Here is a 27,605-nt window from a genome sequence, read left to right as displayed (position 1 = left end):
TACTCACTCACGCATTTTTGCATTTCTTAATTCACATTATGCTGATAATCACTGGTTGACTGAATATTTATTTTTTTCCAGGGATATAAAGCTGGAGGGGATCTACACAAAAGGACTGAAGTTGAAGTTGTTCAAGCAGTTTAGGTCAGTAAGGTTTTCTGTCAAGATGTTGTCTTTTTGATCCATCATTACCAGGTACAGCCAATAAGATCTTTAAAGACACTATACAATGTGGGTTAAGCAGCAATTATTTGATGTTCTTCAACACAAGAACAACATTCTACTTAATACTGATTTCTTAGGCAGTCTAACCTGGTGTTGTTCTTGAACTTGAGGAAGTAGTGGAGGCAGTTGATGCAGTGATGGGGTCCAGGACCCTCACAGCCATTCTCATTGCATTCAGAGTCACAGGGGCCTGGAGACACATGGAAGTAGCAGTGTAAAGAGGTGATGACCATAGGAATAGGTTTTATAGTCTAATAATCGTGTCAATATTAACTGAATTTATGGAATTATTAACTGTAATTTATTGCACCCTTTAATAATACCCTTATATCTAATATGGAAGTACAACTTACTGTGACAGGACAGTAAAAGTAGCAGCTGCCAAAGGATTATGTTCCTTTGAAATGCTGCTGCTGTGGATAACCAGTCTGTGTGTAGCTTTAGATTTATCACTTACCGTTGTACTCCTCTGGGAAGTCCTCATCGGTGGGCGTCACAATGTCTGTGGAGCGGGGCTTATCGCTGCGCAGAGAGGAGTATGGGTGCATAGAGGTGCCATACAGCACAAGTGACCACTCCTTCAGCTTGCCTGAGGAAACAGAACATGTTTAGTGGGAAAACAGTTCAACCATCTTTCGCCACTAGAACTCAGCAACAGCAAGAGAAAGAACCTCATAATCTAAATTACACTATACTTTCAGATTATTTTCATCTTCCATAAGTAGATTATATAACATTAAACTCTTAATGGTACACATGAGAAAACCAGGCACAAGCCACATGGGATTATAGTGATTGACGTAAAAGCTTCTTAGAAACTGCAACTCTCCGATTGCGACTTTATTATGTTGTTAAATTAGTGGGTCATTTGAGCAGTTAAGTTCACTGCCTCCAGAGCAACATGTGTGCTCCTGCTGGTCCTACACTCAATCCAGGCAAAACTTCCTCATACGTCTTCCATTTCTGCAGCTAATATCAAACACACCGAAAAAAAAATACAAAGGGAATGAAACACTGTCATACCGGGTACTTTCTGGCTGCGGAGTTGAGAAGGCAAATCATAGATCTCTAGGACCCAGTCGCCTGCTGCCTTCTCTCCCCAGCAGTGGGTGGTCATAAACTCCCAGTTCTTAAAACCCTCCATGGAGTGATCAAACAACCTGCGCGTGCACGCACACACACACACACACACACACACACACACACACACACACACACACACACACACACACACACACACACACACACACACACACACACACACACACACACACACACACACACACATTAGATGAGGAAACAATTCAAGTATTGCAAATACCAGTACAAACAATCAGGACCACTCAACCAAGTACAATCACAGTCTTTAATGAACTGTGTATAAACACTGTGAAGGACTGTGGTTTATTTGAGGTGAATGTAGACTATGTACATACAGCATTTACACTACATTCAGTACCCAATCCTGTGGAGGCTGTAACATTTTATGGTGTTTGAGCCCAAATTACAATTACTGTCGTCAACAAAGCAAGCAGAGACAAGTGAATCCACCGTCAGTCTGCAGTTTATTTAAATGTAATACAGAAACATCAAATCTACTGTAGCTACTGTGAATAGTGAACTCCATGAGTCACAGCATTACTTATGAATTGTATTTTTGCACCGTCATGCAGATAACATCTCGCAACTTGTTCTTTACCTGTTGGCAAGCAGCTGAGACTTGGTCCCTGAGGGTGAGGTCAGGTTGATTGACAGGTCTCCACGGCGAGGGTGTGTGATTGTAATGCGTACGACCACATGCTCCAGGTAGATCACATGGTGGTTGGGGTTGTCAGTGCATCCTGTCGCCTTGTACACCGACCGCACAACATGCTCTGGACGGATAGTTCTGGAGGACAGGATGAGAACCAGATAAAAAAGTAGGCATGAGAAGAAAATATAGACTAAAAAAGAAATATCCAGTTTTGTCATTCCTGGGAGTAATTTATGGATATTGTAGCATTAACCAAGGAGAACACCTCTTTGCAAAGCCGTGAAACAGATTTTAAAGTGAACTTGTTAAGCATTTAAAGCTACTAATTGGTCAGAGCTTTCATCTTTATATTTCAAGGTTTCATTTACAGATCAGAACCAGGCAGTTGTAAAGTAAAAATGGCTATCATCTTCAAACACAGGATTTAGCTGCTGAATGGCCCTCTGTGTGCCCTTATTGTACCTGTACCTGTAGTCTGTTTGCTCTTTCATGAAGTGAGGGTGGGGGCTGGGACATTCTGCTCAGTCAACCTTTGGCAAAAATTCTGTTAGTGACTAACATTACATTCATAATATTCACTGTCAGGTTTCAATACACTGAGGCACCCCGAAAAGCAATCACATGTAATTGCTTTTGATTTAACCTCCTCCAGAAACCAAGAGCAGGCACAAAAGTCCATATTAAAGTTTTTCTATTTCCTAAACCTCAACCAGCCAAAACAAAAGGAAAAAAAAAAAACCACGAGCCCGACAGAAAGAAAAAGAACATTATTTGTTCTGTCTGCTATGCACAGTTCAGCAACAGAAAGATCACCTAAAAGCCAATGCAAACATCTAATGACCCCTAAAATAACATCTGGTATGATCTAATATGACAGCAATACCATAACAAAAACAGTAAAAACATGAACAGATCCAGTATAGGGGACAATTAATACTGTTATGCCAAAGCAAGGCTTTGGAAAAAGAGTCTGCTGCACAACAGTTGCACATGGAGAAGCTGAGCAAACTTGACAAATTAAAGCTGTGGTAGACAGTTTATTTTTGCCGTCGTAGGGCAAAAATTTTGTAATAACCTTACAGAACATTGTAATTCAAGTGGTCTGACAGAAAACTACACTTCTGCATCTCCTCCACTGTTTTCAGGCTATAGAAAATCTACCCCATGATGGGAGACTTTGGCCAATCACAGCTCATTTCAGAGAGAGAGAGGGGGCGGGTATTCCTATTGGCTGTTTTACAAATGCAGATCCGCATGCACGTCGCTTCAGATGGTGAAAGCCTTGTCTTGCATTGCCAGAGCTATTGCCACACTCCACGCTTCAGCGCTTCACCAGCACTGGAGAAAGTGAAAATCTGATTCAATGGCGGAAAATCCTGCAACGTGTGATACAATTCCAAAACCTCCTTCGCATCAATGGCATAAAATACAAAACATGTGTGAACCCGGCTCCATGTGGAGGTTCAGGCTCACTATGTTTGACGCCATGGCACTCGTACTGGAGAGTGGCGGAGGTATGATGACAAACAGTGGGGAATACCATTTGAGCAGTGTGTGTGTGTGTGTGTGTGTGTGTGTGTGTGTGTGTGTGTGTGGTGCACTAACTTCTCATCCCACCATTAGACAGCATCACAGATGCCCCTGACGCCTGAGGCGTTCTGCTCTGCAGCAGCAAAACACTAGAGCTGCGCCTTTGAGAAGAGGAGTTGCAGCAAGGGACTGGAATCTTGACAAGGCAAGGAGAGCGAGCGCTACAGGGCACAAGGTTTCGCGGGGCAACCAACTCCTGCTGCTACTCCAAATTGTGGGTTTGGTCGCATGGGCTTAGTGGAGTGATACGAAGCAGCAGAGAGAGAGAGAAGTGGAAGGTTTTGCATTGTGTATGAAGCCTACTGCAGCTTTAACAGGGTCGACCCCCTGTTCCTCCTGTCTGCATGTTAAAGTATCCTTGGGCAAGACACTGAAGCCCAACTTGCTCCTGATGGTCAGGCTAACACCTTGCATGGTAGCTTGCTGCCACTGGCATGAGAGTATGCATATGGGTGAATGAGTAGAAAATTGTAAAGTGCTTTGAACAAAAGCACTGTGTAAATACAGCCATTGAACACTTTCTTAAACTCACTGCTGTGCTGGATTACATGCAGGGTTTATTCACTGGAAACTAAAACAGAGCTGGTGAATTATATTTGCTGGCAAAAAATAACATATAAAAGGATTACTATTATTTTTTTTCAGGGTGGAGGGTTGAAAGACAGTCATTGCCAGTGACTGTGGCTGTTTGATCCTGTATTGGAAACTGTTAGATTCCCTGTTGTCAGGGTAACAAACACAGTGATGACATTTTTAGGGCCGAAGTGAGACAACACAGATGTTTATCATTACGAAGAAAATTACCTCCAGGCAATTATCAGCTGGTGAGGATTGCCTTTAGCTGCGCGATGAAGATGAAGCATTTTTCTTGGAACAACATATTCCTCGAACCCATCAGCCCATTGATTAGTAATTACCACCAAAAACACCAATTTGTTTGTGAAAGGCCAAACGTTGCTACCAAGATTTAATTTACTGATTTCCACTGAGAAATGCATTTTTAACAAGTGACATTGGTGAAACAAATTCACCTCTCATACCAATTAGATCAACAAATTAGTGTGAAAGGAGTGAAAGCGGTTTAGTATTATTATCATTTTAAGCACAGCATTATGATTTTTTTTGCCATAATAATGACATGTAAACAATCTATAGCAATTTCTTCATTTGTCTTTCAACCTCATCTCTGATCATGCATTGAAGTCTTGAGGGACTAATAGCCAAAGCAAACCGTTTATATTAAATTGACTGAAAAGAGAGAAATACACAAGAACATTTTTATGGGCTCAAGCAGACGTGTTGGAATGAATAACACTGACAGTGTCTCTTTTTCATAAGTTGTCAATGTCTATTTGGAAAGCAGACAGCAGTAATGGCTAGGGAGTCTTGGGCTGATATCACAGCTCTGGCTTCTCTATGACACAACACAGATAACTGAACCATACGCACGGGACAGAGCAGAGCAGATGCACAGCTGATTACCACCAGCCTGATTGCACACAGATCAGGCAGTTTTCCTGGTCCATGCTCCAAAGCGGAGTGAGGCGAGCGATAGCAGACAGACATTACCAAACGCAGTCAGAGGGGCCAGCCAGAGGGTGTGTGGGAACACAGCGATGAGGTGACGGCTGCACTCATGTAGCAAGTTACAAGCACAGAACACACACACACGCACACATCTGTAGATGCACCAAGAAAGGAGAAGACACGCATATAGACCTGCTTCCAAAACACAGTGCCACCGTCTTTGAAAAAACATAGGCACAGTCACAGGGTCATGAGCACAGAGACCCTTACTCATAGATTTAAACTAAACAAAGTGGCTCGCTGAGGGAAAAGGCTGTTTCAGACTTTTTGGGGCAATCTGAAAATTCAGTTTAAAGCAGTGTTAGACATAAAACTTTCATGACTTCATTCCAAAAACAAAACAAAACAAAGCCTTTTGTTTCCTGGTGATTACCTACTTCTTTGCAAGCTTGTCTTTTGGCTGAATGAACGAAGGGTAATTCAGTTTATAAACAAGGCTTAAGCTCCCTGTAACTGGACAAATGTGCGACTGACCATTTAACACATCTCTAAGGCTACTCATAAATGCACTACACATGGAAAAAGAGGCTAAACTGAAAGGGCAACAACAGTGGAAATCTCTCAATAAACCAACACACATTACATGAGTATGGAGGCCTAAGCACGACTGCCTCTGACACTAGCCGGACTTTACATAAGCCTCATATGGACTGACTTGTGCGTTGGAGCAGAACAGACAGAATGACACTGATAATGCTGCAGTCGCTGGCCACCGAGCCTTCAGCTGAAAGCAAACCAGTTCAGGGCCCAAGTTCAGCCAGCCAGCCTAACACAGAACAGTGCTCAGGCTTCCAGCTGCATCAAGAATAACAAGCTGTGAAGTCTTGGCTCTCTCCGTGTGTGTGTGTGTGTGTGTGTGTGTGTGTGTGTGTGTGTGTGTGTGTGTGTGTGTGTGTGTGTGTGTGTGTGTGTGTGTGTGTGTGTGTGTGAGTGAGTGAGAGAGAGTGTGTGAGTGAGAGAGAGAGAGCAAGAGAGAGAGAGAGAGAGAGAGCAAGAGAGAGAGAGACTCAGTGTGTGTGTGTGTGTGTGTGTGTGTGTGTGTGTGTGTGTGTGTGTGTGTGTGTGTGTGTGTGTGTGTGTGAGTGTGCATAGTAAAGGTCTTATGTGAGAACCACCCTGCCAGAACTAATGCTTGGCCCCTATCAAGGTACAGCTTGCACAACCGCACTCTCAAACACATGCTGGTGCATAAAACACCAGGGAAAGAAAAAAATGAGAGAAAACATGAGAGATGTTTTGTCACATATGCTGCTCTCAAAGTTGACTCACTTATGAAACTTGCTCAGCGTATGGAAATGAGACAGCATCAGATTTCTGACTCAGCGCGAGTACAATTAATAAATCTGTTTAACTTAATGTGGACGCCACAGACCACGTGCTTTTGGTTTGGTCCTCTTAGGTCTAATTAAGGGAAATCTTAACGTTCCATCCAATTATGATATTTTACACAATATAGTGCTTCCAACTTTGTAGCAACAGTTTGTGTATGGGGAAAGGATCGTCCCAAAAGTGAGGAGCATGAAGAAATGATTTTCCAAGTTTTGCATGGAGGAACCTGACTTGCCTACACAGAGCCATGAGCTCAGCTCCATCACACACTTTTGGGACGAACCTGAATACCAACTACAAGTCATGTCTTACTGCCCAAAATCAGTGCAGACCTCACTCACGTAGCTGAATGAGCAAATCCCTGCAACCTAGTTCCAAAATGTCGTGGAAAGCCTTTCCACAAGAATGGAGATCGGTGTAGCATCATATTAAATCCCATGGTTTCAGAGCTGAACAATGACATAGTGGTGTAATGCCTGCACGGCCACATACTTTTGGGCATGTAGTGTAATGGTGTGTTTGTGCGTGCTCTACCTGATTTGCCGGTCTGCACTTTCCACACAGACATGCTGAGAAGGGACTTGCTTCCATCGCTCTGCCTCCTTCACCATCGCCTCAGCGTCCATCAGACCAAAGCCATACAGGTGGCTGACTGTAGGAGACAGGGTGAAAAGTCACAGCTGCAAAACCATGCAACCACCAAATATAATATACCAGATGGGGTCAGATTAAGAATGAGTGGACAAGAGTAAAGGCACTTAGTATTATACCGTTTTTACTCTCTACTGATGGATGAAAATACTGATGATATACAGTAGTTGTCTAAAAACGAAAAAGAAAGTTTGGAAACCGCTCAACTTATGGGCTCAGCAGCTTAGATATGAATTCCTTCCATACTTCTCTCTCCCCCTCCCCTCCCTGTTCTGTTTCTCTTTAGTTCCTCTTTGAAAAAACAGTCACTTGGAGAATCTCCAGGCACACTGGGCCTGCAGCTTGGCTGACCCCAAGTTCTCACTCTATTGGTTTCTCTCTCCCTTACACACACATGCACGCACACACACATGCGCGCACACACACACCTGAATTCTTGAAGATCAGAGAAACTAACGTATATTATAGGTTGAACTGAAATGCCTGTTGAGACTCAGGCTTGATTTTCACATTTAAACACACACACAGGTATGCATACACACTTAAACACACACTCACAAAGCTACAAAACAGCATCCACCACATGGACCCTGACAGACGGCAGCTGGCGGCGCAGTAGTTAAGCAAGAAAGCCCATTTTTTGAAAACTGCTTATCACTCCTCTTTTGATTGGAAAAAAAAAACTAATTGAGGAGCCAAAATAATGCACATTGATTTCTCTGTGACGGTTTTGTATTTTTCCTTCAAACACACTATATCTCACCATGAATCATAAATGCAGCTGTTGCTTAATTGATGAGTTGAGACCATGTCTGCTGAAAAAATTGACAACCCACAGCATCATCCACAAAGTGGCCCTGCATTCAAAGGGATCTGAAGTTCTCAAACACAAAGATTCTTCTTTTCTTTTATCAGTGCTGATGACAGTCACTATCAGCTTCACCGCTTAAAGAAACACAACCCAAAACTAAGATATTTTGGGATGCGTTTGTTATAAAGCCTCATTAGCCTCTCCTGTCTCCGGTCGTTTGTTCATTTGCTTTTTGGTGGAAGGCAAGGATGTACAGATTTATAGCAGTGAATCAAAAGCCCTAAAGAAATACCAAGCAAAGGCATCTTATCTAATATAGCAAGTAGCTTTAAATAAGAGAAATTCTAGTAAGGTTAAATTATATAGCTGGAAAAGAGTGACCAGAATAAGGTCTCTTTATTATTACCATTAGTAAGTAAGAAAAGAAACTGTGACAAGTAAGACCTTCAGTGCTATTCATGGAAGTTCATGAAATGAGCCACAGTGAGCGTTTGACTGATTTAAAGGTAGCCTGTTGGACAGAATTGCTAATAAGATCTTGATATTCGTTCCACAGATATCTGATCCTCAGTTGAGAAAAGTGTGAAAATGCGTGTGCGTGTGTACCGTTGTAACCAGCTGCATTAGTCTTCCAGTCAGGGGCACTGAGATGTCCGGCTCTGGAGGTCTTTACAATGATGTGCTGAACATCCCTCCATGTTAGAAGAGGACTAGCAGGGGAAAACACACAAACATATTTATTTATCATAATGTTGAAAAAAAATGACTGAATAGGAACACATAAAAGAGCAGGAAGTAAGTAAATAAAGCAGTGACGTGAAGGCCTGCTTTTCCATGCACATACTCAAACAGACATGTGTATACATTTTAAATAACACAATGTAAATCTACACACACGCACATATGTAAAAGACAGGGTCAGGCAGCGCTGATGATGTAAACACAGGACGACGAAGAGCACAAAGGGAAGAATGAACAGCAATACGTGAGAAAACATCTTCTTTGTGGGAGTAAATTCAGATAACGGCTTGTAGGAGGATACGTGGATGAAAGAGGAACATAAATAAGTTTAGGATAAAGGGGGAAGGAGGTTAAAAAATAAAGTGCACGGAGGAAGAACGAGGATGAAATAAAAAACAAGGTAAACATAGGACGTAGGACAACATAGTAATATACAGGAGGTGGAAGATTACTGAGAGAAAATTACAGAGAGGCATAGATGGAGAGCATGCGGGCCTGTTCATCCGTCCATACTTCCTCAGATCTCACGTGAGATCTATTACGAGATGGCAGCCATGTGTCTCAACTTCTTTGATGTCAAAATGCTACATTAAAGGGAAAAACCAGGAAGAAGTGGGTCACTAAGTTTCCTGGGATTCCCTTCCATCTCATATGCCGGCCAGATGCTTCATTCCCTTCCCTCATGTCACTCCCTCGCCATCTGAGACCTCCAGAAACTGCGCTACTCTGAATCAGTTGACCTAAAACTAATATTTAAGGTTTGCTACCTAACATTCAGATTTTAAAAATTAAGAGGATGCACAGATGTGATGTGAGAGGGACAGAGACGGACAGCAAAACGGCAGCAAAATGAGTCTGACCTGAACACACTGTGCCTTTGCCTTTTGAGCTGCTGGCATAACAGCAGGTTCTTCCACAGCTTCCTGTGATCTCTTAAACAAAAACGCACTAGAGGACTTTTAAAATCCTTAACATCTGGGGGAAGTCTTAGCATCACACATTTAGCCGCTGACACTCACAGATTCCAGTAAAAAGCCTCCTTCACATATGCACTTTATTCTGTAAACGTTCTGTCAGTTTTATCTGTGGAGTAGCACCGGTGGGCTGGCGATTGGTTTCATCGGTGCTGTTTGGTTTTGTGTTCTTGCTTTTTGTGTCTTATCATTCTATGCATCTATTACGTTATACCGTCTACGGCTTTAATGTAAAACACATTGCGTTTACTTTTAATGAAATCTGCTATTAAAAAAAAATGCCTTCCCTTCTTCCTTAATGCCACATGTGCTTTCTAAAGTTGCACACGCTGAGAAGAAAAATAAATAATCTTGAAAAAAACAAAACAAGACCAGCCATACCATGTGTGCTAAAGAGTCAGATCTCTCCCACATGGAACATTCCCAGCTTCACTCAGTGTGGATGCTGAGTATTACATGGCCTTACATGGATATCTGAAGGCAGCAACATTTAGAGGTTTGGTGCGGTTTTATCCATAAACCAGGCCAAGAGTCACATTCAGATTAGTCCATCAAAAATGTCAGATAAAATACTGAGGGCTCAGACCTCTGCGACACACACACAATTTTGATTCCTAAACCTTTACACACTACAAGACAATGTGTGCTGCCTGTCCTAGGTGACCTGTTCTCTATGGTTTTGAAAACTGATCCTAATAGCAAAATCAGAATCATAGTCAGTATTTTAATTGGTTTCACTTACAGTTAGATCACAAAACGTCAGCTATGCTGAAAGCTGACCATCAATCTCTCCCAGAACTGAGAGTCTGGAAAGGAGCTCAACTTTTCACATAAGCTGTCCATCATTCCTTGGCTTCTACAGGAAAATAATCAAATTGACTTGATGGAGTCTTGGGTCAGCCTTTTTGCAGTTATCAGGTTTATATTCAAGACAATCTGCTTTCTGCTGCTTTCTGCTTTGTCGGGATGAAATCGGGATTAGATCTTTGAGATGGAGAGAGGATTTCATCAATCTATGCATGAATCCGAAATGATGCCCAGAATACAACAGCTGCTAAGACATGAGCAAACTTTCAAAATTCACTAATGCCCTCAATGAGCTCACACTTATAAAATCTAACTGAAGAACATAGACTAAGTAGTTGAAAAATAAAATATCAAGTAAAAAATAATTAAAGGATGGTAGCAAAGATAAGTGCCATGAAAAGTCAGAATAATTAATGCTCAGATCAATATTAATAGGCTTAGCTGCCACTGTGTAATTATGGTTCCATAAATGTTTTATGGTCATTAATTAAAAGTGACTTTGGCATCGTTATCTAGGCCACAACAGCCTTTCCATAAACAAGCCAATACTAATTAATGGAGTAGCTCACATACTGGGGAAAACCAGCAGCATATGAGTATGTCTAATATAGGTTTCTTGGTGTTTCTCTCAAGTGTATTTATGGATGAAAACACACACGGGTAGTCTACAGGGAGAACGCAAAGTGGGAAGAGAAGGAGGAAAAATAGGAGCCAAAACATTTCAAACATCTCCATCTCACCTTGGTTCGGTCCAGTGATGGAAGATTACCACCAAACTTTAATCAGCACTTTTCACTCTAAAATCTGCCTCTCACACTTCAATTTGAAAGCAGAGGAATGGGGAAGAAATAAAGCTTTCTTTTCACCCATCTGTCGCTGCTTTGGTGTCTTAAAACCCCCCAGTAGATGAGGTTCTTGTGGTTATCCTTGCTCATTTCTTTTCGATCCCTCTTAATTTCCTCACTGAAGTCTCTGTGTCCATGTTCACTCGCTTTTCCATTTCTTCACTTCCAAGGACAAAAGGAATGAAAGTTTCTGAAGCTCTGAAATGTTTCTGCTTGCCATGCTGGAGTTGAGCTCATAAAGAGATAAATCATGTGCAGACTTAGAACATCTTAAACTTGGCAAAATCTACAGAGAACGGAACAAGGGGCAGTTTTCTGAACTAACATGTTCCATCCCAAGGGAAAAGACCTCACAACAGAGAGCTTAGAGAAGTCTAGTAAAATGGCGCCTTGACATGTTTATCACAGAGAGTTTGCTCGCTTTCATTCATCAGATAAGAGCAGATACGATCAGTATTGCCCAGAGTTTGTCTAAACTTTTTCTCTCTCTCCCTTTCATCCTCTCCCCTTTTGCCTGCATGTGCATGCATGCAAGTTTATCCATGTGAGAAACTGAATGAATGGATAGAAGGAAAGAAAGGGCATTTGATTTGGAGGAGAGGGGGAAAAAAAGACCATCGTGACAGCGGTGGTGGCCCATTAGGCACGACAGAGAGGAGAGCTAGCAGAGGAGAAGAAAGCAGGCAGGCAAAAAGCAGTGTGTGATAATCTTGTTGAAGAAACAGGCTTATGTACCCAGCACCGCCTGGAAACCGAGAATATTTTCTACTGTGAGGATTTGGATTGGATTATCCAGGTTAAATGAAGTGACCTCAGCTAACTGAGCCGCTCAACATGTGATGATGGGGTAAAGCCCAATTCAGAGTCTCGGCACCTGCACTGCACTCCTTCCAATTCATGAATTTAATCACAAATAAAGCACATCAACAGGTTCTGAAGAGAGGCAGGGCAGGCTTCTGCAGTGCCTCGCACAAAAAGCAACCAGGGCATCTAGAAGGAACAAGGGCAAGACGGGACATTGAGACCCATTGAAAATAAAGTGCTTTTAAAATCTGTCTCTCTTACTTTTCTTATCTTTGACAGTGCCAACTTTGAAATTGGCACTCCCATCCCTTCTAGCGGAAATGTTTGGCATGAAAGCATCTGGCCCCAAAATGTCTGTGAGTAGCCCTGGTTGTTCCAGACAGCATGAAATTCTGCCACAGAAGCATATCTTGAAACTGAGAACTAAATGGATTATATGTTTAAAAGCAGCAAAAAGGTAAATATTGGGCTCGGAATAAATATCACAATATCTTTCCCCACAATAACAACGATCTCCATACAGGTGATTCTGTAATTAGACATATATTTTAACAATCATTTGTTATATATCACAATTTTTGAGTTGAAAAGTTTGTTTCAGGACATGCAAGAATCAGTCTTACTCTATATCTATTCACTATGTTATGAAGAGGCTTCAGTTTGACAGACAGCTATCAATATATGCCATTGTGATGTTTGTTAGAATGTATCATAAGAGGTGGTGCTGAAATATATTAAGATTTATATTAAGTAAATTATATGTCCCTGCACAGGTGAGATGGGCTACAGTATGCACACACTGAAGCTATGTATGGTCATCCATACTCAGAGTGCTTAATTCTGCTCTGTTCAAAGACAGTGCATTTCTGTAAATGTACCAAACTACCCTAAAACCATCTCAGAAGGCGCACTGAAGGCCAGGATTCATCAAAGTTTCTCCGCCTTTTTCAGTTGTATCATCTGCACCAGCATCCGGCTGTTAAAATGAGTTTTGTGACGCTCAAGCTTACTTTGTAGGAACCAGAAGAGTCCTGAAATTATATCAGCCTTTAAGATAAGCTGCCTGCACTGAACTGTGGATGTAATAGCAGTAAATGTGAAGATATTTACAGTTAGGTAATTGTATACAAGTGACCAGATGCAGGTGTATAATGAACTACATTGAGATGATGGGTTCTAACCATTTTATTCTCTAGCCAACCGTCCAGCAGTACATCTGCACTTGTGCTCTTCTTACTGAAGGTAACAAGGTGATCTGTGGGTATGTATGTCCTGCAGGAATGTCCATATAAAGTCCAGCTGCCCTGGACAGTAGAGGCATCGGAAACCTTGTGTGTCTAGACACCTTGGTGTATCTCTGCACACATTTTCCTGGTATTTAAAGCATTTCCACTGCTGACTTGACAATGATGTATCTGTGAGAAAATGCTTCACGTGTTCACCTCATAGATCACTCAGGCCAGAGGACAAGTGGGCATTAGAAGGTAAACAAGGGGCAAAGGGATGAAGTGAAGGGATGAGGTTAAATGGATCTTACTTTGCCTCCAAGGCCAGAGCAATAATGGCAGCAGCCATGGGAGCCGAGGCCGATGTCCCCGTGTGACTGTCTGTACACCGATGTCTCAGGTCTGTTGTGATCTGCAGATAGAGGAGAGGAGAAGAGGAGTGAGGACAGAGTCAGAGAAGGAGGGAACATAGATGGAGAGGAATTGAAGGAATGAAGAAAGAGAAAATGGACAAGGGAGAGGCAGGAAAGGGGAAATAGACGAAATTTAAAAATTAAAACTAGAAGAAAATAGATGAAAGAGAGGGAGAGACGACCATTACAGAGGTGGAGTTATGGGGAAGAGAGGAAAAATAGTGACAGTGATGGCAGGAAAAGGGGGAGAAAGATAGACAGAGAAGGATTGAAGTCATGAGGATCAGGAGGATTTAGACACACCTAAAACTCCTGAAACTCACATTCCAGCTTTGATACACTGCCTCACTACAGATAACACACACAGACACGCAAGTGCACAAATCACCAGTTTCTCCAAGAATTCAAGGAATCAATTCAATGTCCAAGGAGAAACAAAGGACAAAGAATAAGATGGAATGTTTAAAAAAAGAAACGTATAAAACCTTTGGATAAAGCGCCGTATGTTCGCTTTGATTGTATGGACTTTAGACAGCCAACTCGTCGGAAAGCTTGACAGTGAGTCAGCCAAGAAAAGCTTGGCCAACTTCCAGTCTGAGTCCTCATCAAAGGACCTTTCCTGGACCAAAAAGTTTGAAGGATTATCTGAAGACACACACACACACACACACACACACACACACACACACACACACACACACACACACACACACACTGAATCTGAAATGGTTTAGTAAGAAGCGAAAGTGGTCCGACAGCATTTGAATAGACAGGACAGTATGTGCTCAAGTAGATTAGACTGACATCCAGATATATGAGGTTCTACTGTAAATGTACAAAGCCGGAGGGAAACTGTAAAGAATGTGTGTGTGTGTGTGTGTGTGTGTGTGTGTGTGTGTGTGTGTGTGTGCACGCGCGTGTGCCCGTCTGTAGCATCAGTACAAGGAATGTAGCAAGACACTGCCAGACAAGCTAGCTCACAGTAGACGACTGTCACTGACCATCCGAGCGGATCATGGGAGTGATTTGGCCGTTTTGGGTCAAATCAGGTCACACCACTGGACTCACAAGCCCATACACACAAGGCCAAGTTAAAGCCAAACTGCATCATACTGTATTGTTAATGCAAATTATATTTGATTTTTTTTAAAGCTCCAAGTCTAAAACACCAGAGTTACAATTTGGATATGAGTGAGGAATTAATACGCGTTCTGGCCCTGCAGTCAAATTAGTACATGGGCACTTATGCTCCTTTCGAGAACTATGAAGTGCCTTGGAAGCCAAAACCAAGCCAGTGCATGCCACATGGTCACAACTGTCGCCAGTTTGATTCCAGCTGGTGACCTTTGCTGCACGACATACCCCCTCCCCCCTCTCTCACCATTCCATGTGTGCCTCTTCCTGACAATATCCAATAAAAGATAAGAAAATAACGCACTTCTGTGTGTGCATTCAGCAGCAGTTCTTAAAATCTACACACGCACACACACACACACACACACACACACACACACACACACTTGAAAACGTACAATCTTTCGGTCGTAGTTCTCCCCGCTGCTGTAGGTGGTGGTCAGTGTGGAGGAGCATTCCTCTAGGTACCATGGCTTGCGTCCGCTCTCAGCTGTGCTGGAGATGGAGATGGTGTAAATGGAGTTGGTGTAGCCGTCGCAGGAGCAGTGGTCTCTGCTGCGCCCACCGTTGCCTGAAGCCCACACGAAGATGGAGCCGCGGCCTTTCCTCCCCTGACAGGAAAAGATGCAGAGTGGATTCAGTAAGAGGCGGCAGATTTATCTCAGTCCTTAAAGGGTAATTACTGCTCACCAGACTTTGCTTTGGCTTAATGTTTTGAATGTACTTTAATGTCTGTCTGAAGGGAAGTAACAGCTTCAGTGTTCTGTGAGCAGAAAGAAAGATTAACAAAGATCAACACCAGAAACAGTGGAAGAGCCAGAAAAGATCAGAGGGCAGCAAAGACAGTGCGAGTCTTCGGCAGTCCTGTTAGTGTCTGCCCACAGATGTGATGTGATTTGATCCAAGTTCAGTAATCATTATGTTTCAACTGGGCAAAATACAGTTAAGTTTTCTTTCTGTCTATTGGCATTACTGAGCACTATGCTGTGTTAGCGAGTTTTTTATTTCCCATGCAGCAGAGGAGACATTTACTGACTGACATCAGATTTTATGTATTAGTAGAGCCAATGCTGTCACATTAATAAGTAATAAGTCAGATATGGAACATTACTTAAAAAAATGTTTGTTTTTGTGACTAGTACATTTCAATGCATCACAGCCGCTGCTTGAATTAAGCTTTATTTTTTCCCACTGGTTTTCAGAAGGGAGGCTGTTTGCACATTTAATTGAAATATGGGTTGAATAGGATGAAATAATCTCTTATTTAATTTTATTATTCTAGAAGAGAATCGCTGCCGCAGTTTGTAAATCAATTGTTAAGTTTACTCTTACCGTAAAGTCATTTTCTAATCTTTGGCTCCTATTTATGTGTTTATTTTCTTTCACACTGTGCTATTACTGCTGTTTGGCTGCATAGTCACTTTTATTTTTTTCCCCATTCAATATTTTCATTTTGCTGCATCCCTGTGGTTGGGACATTGTGTTTACTGCATTCTGTTTTGTTTCATTATTATTTTTTTTTATCATTTGTCCACATATCTGTCTGTCTGCTTCGCTCAATCCTTTTAGGTTCGCAATAATATTTTGAAATGTTACACAAACAATGGTATTATCCGTAGAAATACAGTAAAGAATCATTGGATTTGACTTGATTGGACACAAACATGTTTTATGTTTTGCATTCTAAGTTTTGGCTGTAAAGCGCACACATATGGACATTTGTTTTAACTAAGGCTCATTACATAAGGCATGCTACATGTATCCTGGCAGCTGTTTAATACTCAAATCTAGGTTTCCAGAAGAAGTTATACAGTGCATTAAAAAACTCATCCCAGGTGTATTCAGAGGATCTTGCTAATTGAGAGGCCAGAGCCAGCTGAGAGTGTGAATAAACGCACCAATTCTTTTACTAATACAGTATTCAGTCTGATATTTTTCATTGGAAACCTTCTCAAGCCAAATGCCTTCTACTATTCAATTAGACACTGTACTTTCAGAACTGGTTGAGTGGAAAATGACCTAAACCCAGGCATGGTGGAGACACACTGAGGGACTTACAGTGCTGGTGATGACCAACTGAGTTGTGAAGGCAAAGTTCAGCCAGGAGTCAGCGAAAAAGACATCTGACAAACTGACTGACACTGCAACTCACACTGTTTGTCAAGACACACACTCGTGAAACTTGAGTGCACACGCACATAGAAACGCACACACACACACACAGATGTAAGAGAATGAAAGGTGGAATGGAGTTCTTCAAAAGGGGGCTTCTGTCAGGCAGCGATAAGCGAATGGAGCCCCTCTGAGTGAGAGGGGGATCAGACAGGAGCAAGCGCTGACAGATGAGTGATGGAGAGCGCTTTGAGGAGCTGTTAACAAAACAAGCGAGGGGACAAAGAATGAGAGGGAGAGGAAACAGTGGGCAGAGAAGGACAGGTGGGTGACGAAGGAGAAAGAGGTGAAACAATGTGAAACTGACGGACAGCAATCATCATCAAGAGGTCGAAAGAGAGCAAAGAAAAAGGAAATTTTCTGGCAATTGTCAAATGCCAGAAAATTAATCTATAACAATTTCATTTAGGAAAAATGCCAAACATTCACAGATTTCAAGCTTCTTAAATGTGAGAATTTGCTGCTTCTCTCTAATATTATATCAATTTCAACTCAATATCTTCAGGTTTTGCACTGCTGCTCAACAAAAAACTACCAATCTTGGGCTCTGGGAAATTGTGATGGGTGTTCACAATTTTCTGTTTTTACTATTTCCTGATATTCTGCAGACTCAAAATTAGTTAATCAAAAGAAACAGTGGATTAATGAATGATGAAAAGAATCCTTACTTGTAGTCCTAAAATGTCTAAAAACAGGAAAAAGGCACTGAAAGCAGACTTTATCATTGAGAGCTTTATACACAGACAGGTTTAGCCTAATTAAAAACCCTTATTAGTGGGAAAATGTTGTGCATATATAGACAATTCTTCTTTTTCTCTCATATATAACAACAAACACAGCCAGAAAACACAAAAAACGTGTCACACAGAGAGAAGCTCCTGTTTGAGTCTTCCATACATACAGCAACACAATCCAGAGTACACAGCTGTCAGTGGTATCTCTAACACCTCAGCTCTCTGTGATAAACTGTCTCTTCAGAGTGTCACATAGGTACATGTTACACTCACAGGCATGCCATCTCCACTCAGCTTCACAACCGCACACACACACACACACAACGGCGGGAGGGCATGCAAGCACATACACATGCCAAACCTGTACCAGCTGGACAGATATCTCCCTCACCTCTGTCATCTTAAAAGGCCAACCTGTCAGGAGCAACAGACACTCTCTTCTACTTGCATTCCCTACAGTCCCTTTCCTTCTCTCTCTTTTCTCTTTTTCTGTAACACGCCACAGGCTCTCAGCCTTCTGGTCAGAGTTTTCAGTTTCTGTCTCACCTCCTCAAAGGCGTACAGCTGCTTAACCAAACAGCAGAAAGCCAGTCGTAGCAGACTTTGTGAATGTGTCGCTATGTGTGTTTGAGACAAGACCAGTAAATGACTTCACCCCTCTTAACCTCTGTTATAGCTTTTTCACTCAACTCGCCCAACAACACAGCACAAGCTTGTCCTTATGCAAAATAAGCTATGAATATGCAAATCGATATATGCTAATAAAACATGGCTGCTCTCTAATGTCTGGAGGAGCTTCACAGGCAGAGATAGCCAGACAGGACTTTGGGATATGAGTATAGGAGCGTGAAACACACACACCTGTTTGGAGCGTGTGTTTGTTTGTGTTTATGTCTTTTCTCACCATACGAATACCAATGTCAAAGTCTTGGCTGAGCAATGAAGAATATGTTCCTTTGTACAAGTTTCTGGGTATAAACGTGTATGCATGAGTGCGTGTGCCCACCATGCGGATGCCATTCTCGAAAGCTTGTCTGGCCAAAGACGCTGGTCCATCCACAGTTTTTCCATCGTCATCAGGTCCCCAGCTGGCACTGTAGATGTCGATGTGCTGCGGCTGGAGGCTCAGAGACTTGGCCTCCACCATATCCGTTACATCTCCATCCAGCATTCGCACACCTGATACACAAACAGAGAAATAATACATGCACAAACCAAAGTTGAATCTATTGCCACAAAACTAGCTGAATGAGTTTAACAATACACATTAAGCAGCCAGCCTAGCTGTTAAATGTGTAATAACCATGATAAATTAAACACAAGACAAGCAAGGCTATATTACTCTAATACACACATACGTATGACACAAGTGATAATATACCTCTGCTAAATAAACAGAAACATGTCAAAAACTGTGATAAATACCAGACAAATACACCCAGTCACTCACCTCCTATTCTGGCATTGTAGGCAATTCCCACAATGCAGATGGAGTTGTTTGCGGCTGCAGCGACTTCGCCCGCACACCGTGTCCCGTGTCTGAGGAAAGAGCGTGAAGGCACAGCTTATTACACAAATCTAGAACACACATGTATACACAGGCAGGAGAGCACACACAAACTACCACATAAACATGCCGCTTTTGAAGTGGAAATCAAGGACACTGACATGTAAACACACATTTTCACAGATAAACAGAGCTTTCCATAAGCACCAGCAGCCAGCCAAACATCCAACTACTCATTTATGTCCAGCTGGCTACTTTATTAAATTCATTTTTGATTCTAATAAAACTGTTTTGATTACTGAGTTGCAATTCACTATGTGTGCACATTTTACAACCACTAGCCTCTGCTCCAAAACAATGCAAGCGTGATGAAACATGCCCATCTGTCTGCATGGATGATGCCCCCACATGCTCTAAATGAATGTTTGCGCGCCCAGCTGAGAGGTTGCGTCCTGCCGAGTGCAGAGTGCGGAGATGTGTCTTAAGCGTTTCACAAATATTAGCAAAATAAGTGACGACACAACACATGAAAAATTGCACTGATCACGCAGACGGGACATCCTCATTAGACAGTGTGCTTTGGAAAATGCAGCAGCAACTTGTGCACATTGGAAAGTCCAATGAACGCTCTCCATTTTCCATACACACGACACAGACATTTATGGACACTTTTGTATTTTAGCCATTGACCAATTACGCAAACTAGATGCCCCAAATCATCTAACAAATAAAATATATGATATTCTATGAATGGAACATCCTGCACTAATATATACGATCAAATACATATATTTTTCCACATCGTGCATCATCATCTTAATTATGAAAATCAGGAAAAGGTACGGTTTGAAATATTAAAAAATATTAATAGCTATTTCTGGATTTCGTTGGCAAACTTGTTAAAATATGCAATAACTAAGATCAGTGTATATCATGGAAAAGTGCCATTAGGATGTGCCAGAGGCCCCAAAATTTGGCCTTTTATAGGTAAACTTTTACCAGCTGTGTACATACCTGTTGAATAAATCCAATAGAAAATGGCTTGAGTGTGATAATGATGATGCAAATGAAGCAAACGCTATAATTCTTTCTCATAGGCCTGGCAGAAACCACAACAGATAGTTAAGCATTTATAATGTTGTCAAGACTAATGTGTTTGGAGATCCTCGAGGCCAATGATCCCCAAACGTACAAACATACACAAACAGAGGCGCAGGTTGAACCTTTCCTCGACATTTTCTGAATGCAGCATGCAAGCGCTGTGCTCCCTCGGCCCACAGAGACACACACAAAAATAGCTGGAACAATGTCCAATATCGGTGATAAGCTAGACTACTCACACTACTCTAACAACTGAACACACACACACACACACACACACACACACACACACACACACACACACACACACACCAGGGTAACATTCCACCAGTAACTGCAGTGGTGACAATCGGCCCGGGTCAGCAACCAGCGTAAACAAACATAAGTGTGTTTGCGTCCGCCGCCTCCTCAAAAACACCACTTTCTGGATCGGCACAAACACGCTCACACACACACGCACCTCCTGCAGAGAACATCTGCATCACAACACCCCACGGAAACAGCTCTGACCGCTGCCATGGAAACCCAGCATCTAGCTATTGAAACCCCCGGGGAAGACACAGGGAAGTTTTAAAGCCCAGGGAAGCACTCAGAGTGAGGAAAATCCGTTTCACAGTAACCGGATGATTTCAGGTCAACATTCATTTAACAACATGATCAAAGGCTTAAAAAAAATATTGAAGCATTGCTGTCCTCAGTTATCTAAGGTGTACACTGCAACAGCCGTGCTTGGCAATCGAAAATGGTTGTCCTTCTCATCACTTTCCTCTGCTATTAAAACTACCTCCGCTAGAAAAACTTCTATATTTCTCAGTTAACTTTTCAGCCTCACACAGTACACTCATCCACTGTGCTCTGTATTGGTGCAATACTAAAAAAAAAAAGCACATTATACACCTACTGATTGTGAGCACTTTCCTTAACTTAACCTGCTTCCTGTGCTGTCTACGCAGTATTAGAGCCACGTGTGGCAAAGGATCTTAAAAGCCACAAACTGTAGAAAGTTAGAAATCAGCTACGTACAAACAAGGAAAAGAGAAGACATAGGTATAAAGTTTGACATGTTGGGAAATACATTCACTGTCTTGCCGAGAGATGAGAAGACTGATATCACTTCCATGTCTGTATGATAAAGATGAGACTGGCAGCAGCAGACAGTGTGCTTGAAATGGCTAGCCTGGCTTGGTCAAAGGTAATTAAAACTCATATATTAGCAATAACATCTTGTTTGTTTATTCCATACAACAACCAGCGTAAAACCAAAACATGTTTTGTGGGGGTTGGGATGATTTGTAGCTTAATTCTGGGGCAAAATAAGTGTATTTCCCAAAATTACAAACTATAAACAACAACAACAACTCTGCTGACTTGTGTTCGAGTTATTTGCTCTGTGAAGTTGGAATCACAAGTTCACAGAAAAGTGAACACAAACGAAACTTTGTGGGTTAAAGTATAACATATTAAATGGCTGCAAATCAGTGATAGGCACCTTTGTCACAGTTAATGAGCCAAACTGCTGGCTCCTTCTTTCAAAACGCTCCACCAGTCTTCGCTCCGTTCACCTCACTCCACTAATCCGTAAAATTGTCTGTCTGGCTGTCTTTCCAGTCTTTGTGTTTGCTCGTACTTTCCATTTTCTACACATCTGTGTCACAGTCATTCAGGGATCTCTGTGTGTTTCAACCAGAACCCAACAATGTTTGTCCAACGGATAACAGTCAGTGGGAACAGTACACACTCACACACGGTAATTATTCAAATGCAAACATATACTTTTTAACTTTCTGAAACTTTCAAAGGATACAGTCATGTAAGCTCACAATCAACTCTCTGAGGTCTGATTTTTTAAGCTGTGTATGTTTTGCTCTTGCTTCCACAGTAGGGGAGGGAATCAAGAACCAGTTGAGAACCAGCTCCAAACTGTCCAATCCATCCCATGCCCCCGAGTTTATCAATTACTTTTATTAAATCTGGCAAGTTTCAAGACTTGCTAAACAATGACATCAAACTTGTACGTCTACACTGCTGGAAAATTGCAACAAGGAGGAGTCATGGTGGAGAGGAAGAAACCGTCCACAAACAAAGTGCAATATTTGTAGCGTCTGTAAAATGATCATTTCAAGTATTGTCAATAAAATCAATCCTCACTCCCATTCAACAGGCAAGGTCAAAATCATATATTTGCTGGTTCTTTGAGAATCAGGCTTACTATAATTTTGTTTTTTTTAAATCCATCTCCAACATCTGTGTATGTGCTAGTAGATCTGATAGTTTTGAATGGCAAAAAAACAAACAGTATTACAAACTGTCACAAAGTTCTGTGACCACTTACTGTCTTTTTAACAAATGTCTGATTAACAGGAATTTCCACAATTTGTTTCATCACATTGTCCCTTTAAATCAGTGGTGGGTGGGATAGATGATCTGTGGACAATATTTACAATTCAGCAGGCAAAGAACTTCACTGGTAAAGAAATACATGCTGGTGCACTCAAAAGTGTCACTTCATAGCGTCGTATGGGAGATTGATGCAGTGATAGCGTACTTGCTTTGCTCCTCCTGCTTCGATTCAAAGCACAGCTGTTAGCGCCGCTTGTCACAACAGCATATTAAAATCCACAAGCATTACATCATTCTTGTTGCTATACAACACAAAGTTTGACAACAAGCCGCAGTTTGCCAGATGTCGCTGAAGTTAACGTTATTCCTCAGAAATCTAACAGACTGTGCTTCTTGCCTTTAAGGTAAGTTTTAACTTTCCGGTCACCTCATACCAACCTTTCACATTACTGCCGTGTTTTCATAAAATTAAAATTATCTCCAGTTTTTAAATCACGTAAGAAAATTTGTTGTAAAAATATATATATAGAAGAGAGAAAGAGAGAGAGAAGTAATATAAAAAGTAAAAACAGGGAAACCAGTTTTTCTGTCCACACACATAACATCATGGCCAACTATGAATTCAGCCTTAAAAGGAAACCAGCTCATTAAGCTGCATCTGTAGGCCTCATGTCTCTTTAAGACAATGTATTACCAGCAGGGACTGAGCCACTGCCAAGGCACTTGGGCTGCTGCAGCCACACACACACACACACACACACACACACACACACACACACACACACACACACACACACACACACACACACACAAAAATCACTCACTAAGCCAAACTGGCACAAGACAAGTGCCTGGACAAGCGAGTCTCCCTTTTTTCCTCTAACACATACACATATACACACGCACACAAACACACACACACACACAGATACACACACCAACTCTTCCCAACAGAAAAACCACAACCCACCCACAAATGTCACAATCAAGTACACTAATGTAACTCATCGCACCCACAACAAGGTCAGGACTCAGCAAATACAAACATATTGAGGCACAGAGCTTCTGGTAAAAATCAATCAGAAACCCACTGATGCATAGAAGAGCATTTGGCTGACTGTAAACCCAAAGCACGAAAGCCACATCCTAATTATTACCTGAACATTTCTCTCATATGATCTGGGATGGAAGTCTTTTTTCTTACTTGTTCTCGTTGGTTGCGTCATATCGAGGCATGGGATCCATGTCATTGCCATTGACATCAAAGCTGGCTTGAGGGTCCTGGAGGAGACACAGAGATCAAAACAAGTATATCAAATACCAAAATGGCAGTTGCAATAATGATGAGGGGGGCAAAACATCCAACAGGTAAATTCATTACAAAAGTACGCCCAACACTACCTGTGTGTGGATGTGTGTGTGTGTGTGTGTGTGTGTGTTTGTGTAATAGACCTGCATAACGCCAAAAAGCTTTTCTAGCCCAATCAAACAGCTCACATTAACATCACTCACAACAGTTTTGTAAATCGAATGCAATCAGAGCTAACTCAATCTGCTGCGACGCTCGCCCTTCGGCATAAACAAATCCAGGCATTAAGAGTAGCTAATAACAGCAACACAGGCACTGTCAAACAGGGTGTGAATCATTTTATCTTCACAGTTGATTGATGGCCTTACCTGCTGCCTCAGGCCAAGAAGTAGCTCTAACTATCTGGCCTCGGTCTGGAGTAGACATATGTCAGCATGCACACTAAGTATGTGACCACAGACATATAAACATGTACACACAGCATTCCTGCACACCCACAGGTCTGAGGAAGCGCCCCTTCAAAAATGTAATCCATGACTCATGATGATCTGATCCGAATTACGGTATCACAGTCTGGTTGACTGTTTGCTTTCAGGAATATGATTTGGTTCAGTGCTAAAAAGGATCGTTTATAAAGGATAATTAAATTCTTATGAAATGCAATTTCTGTGTTGTCAATATTGTAAATCATTATCATCTTCACTTTAAATTTGTCTCATAATCTAAACAACTTTTTCCACAAAATAAATCATCACATTATATATTAGTAATCTGATGACTGCTATCCTGTTGTGCATGTGTTTTGTTTATCAGGCACACACACAAATGCACACACATTCACTTACACCAGCAGATTCCATTTAAATTCCTTTACCTCCCCAAACTTCACACACACAGAAACTGACATGCTATATATTAACACTTTAATTTCACTGATGACTGAAGAACATGCAACACCCGCACACACGCACACACACACACACACACACACACAGTCGCTTATAGCCGCCCTACAAGCGCATACATACACACTCACGTAGTTCTGAAAGAGGTCCGGGTGGTTCCTCTCAATGCCATCATCTAGTATGGTCACCACCACGTCTTTTCCTGTGTAGCCCCTCTTCCACGCCCCCATGATGTTCATGTCCGACTGGCAGTTATGGACGTCATCGTTGCAGTGCTGGAGGCGGTGACAGGAGGTGAGGGGAGAGAGGGTAATAAAGGAGAGGGGTTCTGATTCTGATTTCTGATTCCGGATGGAGGAAAAGTGCCCATGTCCTAATTAACTTACAGTAAGTATGGGCATTAGCATTTTTCGCACTGTGGCACAGTTACACATAAACCAGTCCAAAAAGTTACAGTCAGGTCTCAAAGAGAAACTGCTTGTTTACACTGTAACATCTCATGTTGTTGTCCACTGTTCAAACATAGAGCCCACAATGAAAAAAAAAGAACAGTTAGAGATCTGCAAGCGTGCATGACTGTTTAACTTAATGATCAAAATTGTCTTGATGAAAACTTCATCAATATCTTAGATCGTAGAGAGGAAACGCAAATTAGTTTCTTTATTTTACACCCTTTCCCTTCAACCCTGCTAGTGTCCCCTTCACAGTCACAACACATGGAAACGTTACGTACAACAATTGAGTTATCCTGTGACAGCTGATTTATTATTATGTTATGTTATCATGAATCTGACCAAGACTGACATGGGCATCTAATATCCTTTACTGAACCAAACAGACATTTAGATACATAATCGTCAACCTAAACTTAAAAGTTGAGTTTTCATCATTCGTCTTTTTACAACAGAATCAAACCCCTAAGTTCCTAAAATCCAAGGTATGCCTGACAATCTGTTTGCAGCTTCAATGTGATTCAAACTCAAGCCTAAGTCGCTGACTTGTTTCAAATTAGATACACAAATAGGAAACTAACAAAAACATTTCACAAACAGAAATGTTTCAGTGTCAGGTGCTTTGTTGACGGGATTAAACGTTTTCTTCTACATAAACTTGAGAACACAGATCAGGTTCAGAGAGTTCTGACCAGAAAAATACGTTTAAAACTTCTGGTCAAAGTATTCAGAGTTATCTATACAAAGTTAACAATTGACAGAGCTGAGGACATTCAACCACACACACACAAATACACAACTAAAAGAGCAATGATCTGAGGGTGTATGCAAACATTTGTGATAAGCCTGCAAATCTCTGCAACGTTAAATTGAATGTACTCTTTGAGTGTGTGCGTGTGTGTGTGTGTGTGTGTGTGTGTGTGTGCGTGCGTGCGTGCGTGCGTGCGTGCGTGCGTGCGTGCGTGCGTGCTTATGAACAAGTGTATGCATAATACTGCTGATCTCAGAGAAATGATTTCGAAATGCAGGAACAGGAGACTTTTCTGTGACAAATATTTATGAATAAACACAGAATTCTCTCTTTCTCTGACCTTAAATTGCCTCTTTTGAAAGTGAGAAAAGGCAAAAATTTCATCACTGTGGCTTTTCTGTTCTTTCATTCAATAAAAACACAACAACACACACACACACACACACACACGCACGCGCGTGCACACATAAATCCCTCAACTGCACTGACCCGGCAGTAATTAGGATCATGCCACGACCTCGGCTGACCTTTGACCCACTAACTGGATAAATATGGGCCAATAATGGCGCGCAATCCTCTGAGAAGAATAGACGAACGTGGCATAGATGAGACTAAATTATACTGGGCTCTACTTCTCTGGGAACTTGAGATATTCTTGTTTTAGTACCATAAATTGGAAACAGAGAAGTTCTCCGGTACAAATATACAGTCTACTCACAATGTACCACATACTGCTCCACTTGGCATCATTATAGAATATGTTGTTCTGGGCTGGGTTGCTATGGGCGGGGCTTGTCAGGGAAAGGGGCGGGGCTGCCTTGTAATCCCTCTTGATCCTCCTCTTCACCACCTGCTGCTGTATCCACTCCACCTGAAAGACAAAAACGCAGAGAGGAGATGGCAGAAAGTGAGCAGGCATCGAGTAATATCCCATACTAGTAGAATTACTTCACACATAGTACAATAAGTCAACAGGTGGAGTTTCTTCATTTGAAATTATGTGTTCAACACAATCTTCAGGAAACTTTAAGGTTCTGGAAAACCTGTAATCTCCTCAATAACAAAGTGAAACTCTCACACAAAAATACGAACCGCCTCCAGAGAATAGATGTGGCTAATATACCATCACACCCGACCAATGAAGAGGGACAAAATGATAGAAAACAGCAGAAGAGAATTCAATTTTTGTTGTGAGTCCAGATGACATTTTTTATAAGCAGTTTTTTACTTGGAAAGGTGATTTGTACTTCAAAGAAAAATCACTGTCAAAGGTGACAACGCTCAACTGTAAAGTAATTTCCACCATATGGATCATCTGTAAATAACTTCAGCACTTTTCTACTTGAGGGCTCCCGGTTTAAATGTTCAGCGTTAGCCTGCAGGAGTTTTGAGGGGGACACAATTATTTCTCCATCAGTTCATTTCTCCGCGTCTGCAAAATGGA

The 27,605-nt window shown here is 41.7% G+C and overlaps 1 protein-coding gene across 2 annotated transcripts in view; it reads right to left on the bottom strand.

Annotated features, from left to right (window-relative positions):
- pcsk5b (proprotein convertase subtilisin/kexin type 5b) overlaps positions 1-27,605 on the bottom strand; it is a 55,721-nt gene that overhangs the window by 14,328 nt on the left and 13,788 nt on the right. For both annotated transcript variants that reach the window (XM_070963725.1, XM_070963726.1), the window contains exons 3-15: positions 26,880-27,032; positions 25,090-25,233; positions 23,949-24,025; positions 19,247-19,335; positions 18,803-18,975; positions 15,289-15,501; positions 13,655-13,755; positions 8,553-8,656; positions 7,019-7,136; positions 1,925-2,113; positions 1,249-1,385; positions 683-814; positions 313-415 (exon numbers count right to left, since the gene is read on the bottom strand). In XM_070963725.1, the coding sequence (XP_070819826.1) occupies positions 313-415; positions 683-814; positions 1,249-1,385; positions 1,925-2,113; positions 7,019-7,136; positions 8,553-8,656; positions 13,655-13,755; positions 15,289-15,501; positions 18,803-18,975; positions 19,247-19,335; positions 23,949-24,025; positions 25,090-25,233; positions 26,880-27,032 (1,733 nt within the window). The remainder of the gene's footprint in view (positions 1-312; positions 416-682; positions 815-1,248; positions 1,386-1,924; positions 2,114-7,018; positions 7,137-8,552; positions 8,657-13,654; positions 13,756-15,288; positions 15,502-18,802; positions 18,976-19,246; positions 19,336-23,948; positions 24,026-25,089; positions 25,234-26,879; positions 27,033-27,605) is intronic.

The sequence above is a fragment of the Chaetodon trifascialis genome, chromosome 6 (genome assembly GCF_039877785.1).
Source record: "Chaetodon trifascialis isolate fChaTrf1 chromosome 6, fChaTrf1.hap1, whole genome shotgun sequence".
Taxonomy (NCBI): Eukaryota; Metazoa; Chordata; class Actinopteri; order Chaetodontiformes; family Chaetodontidae; genus Chaetodon; species Chaetodon trifascialis.
Note: the sequence above shows the minus strand (reverse complement) of the source record. Positions and strands in the feature narration are given on the sequence as shown.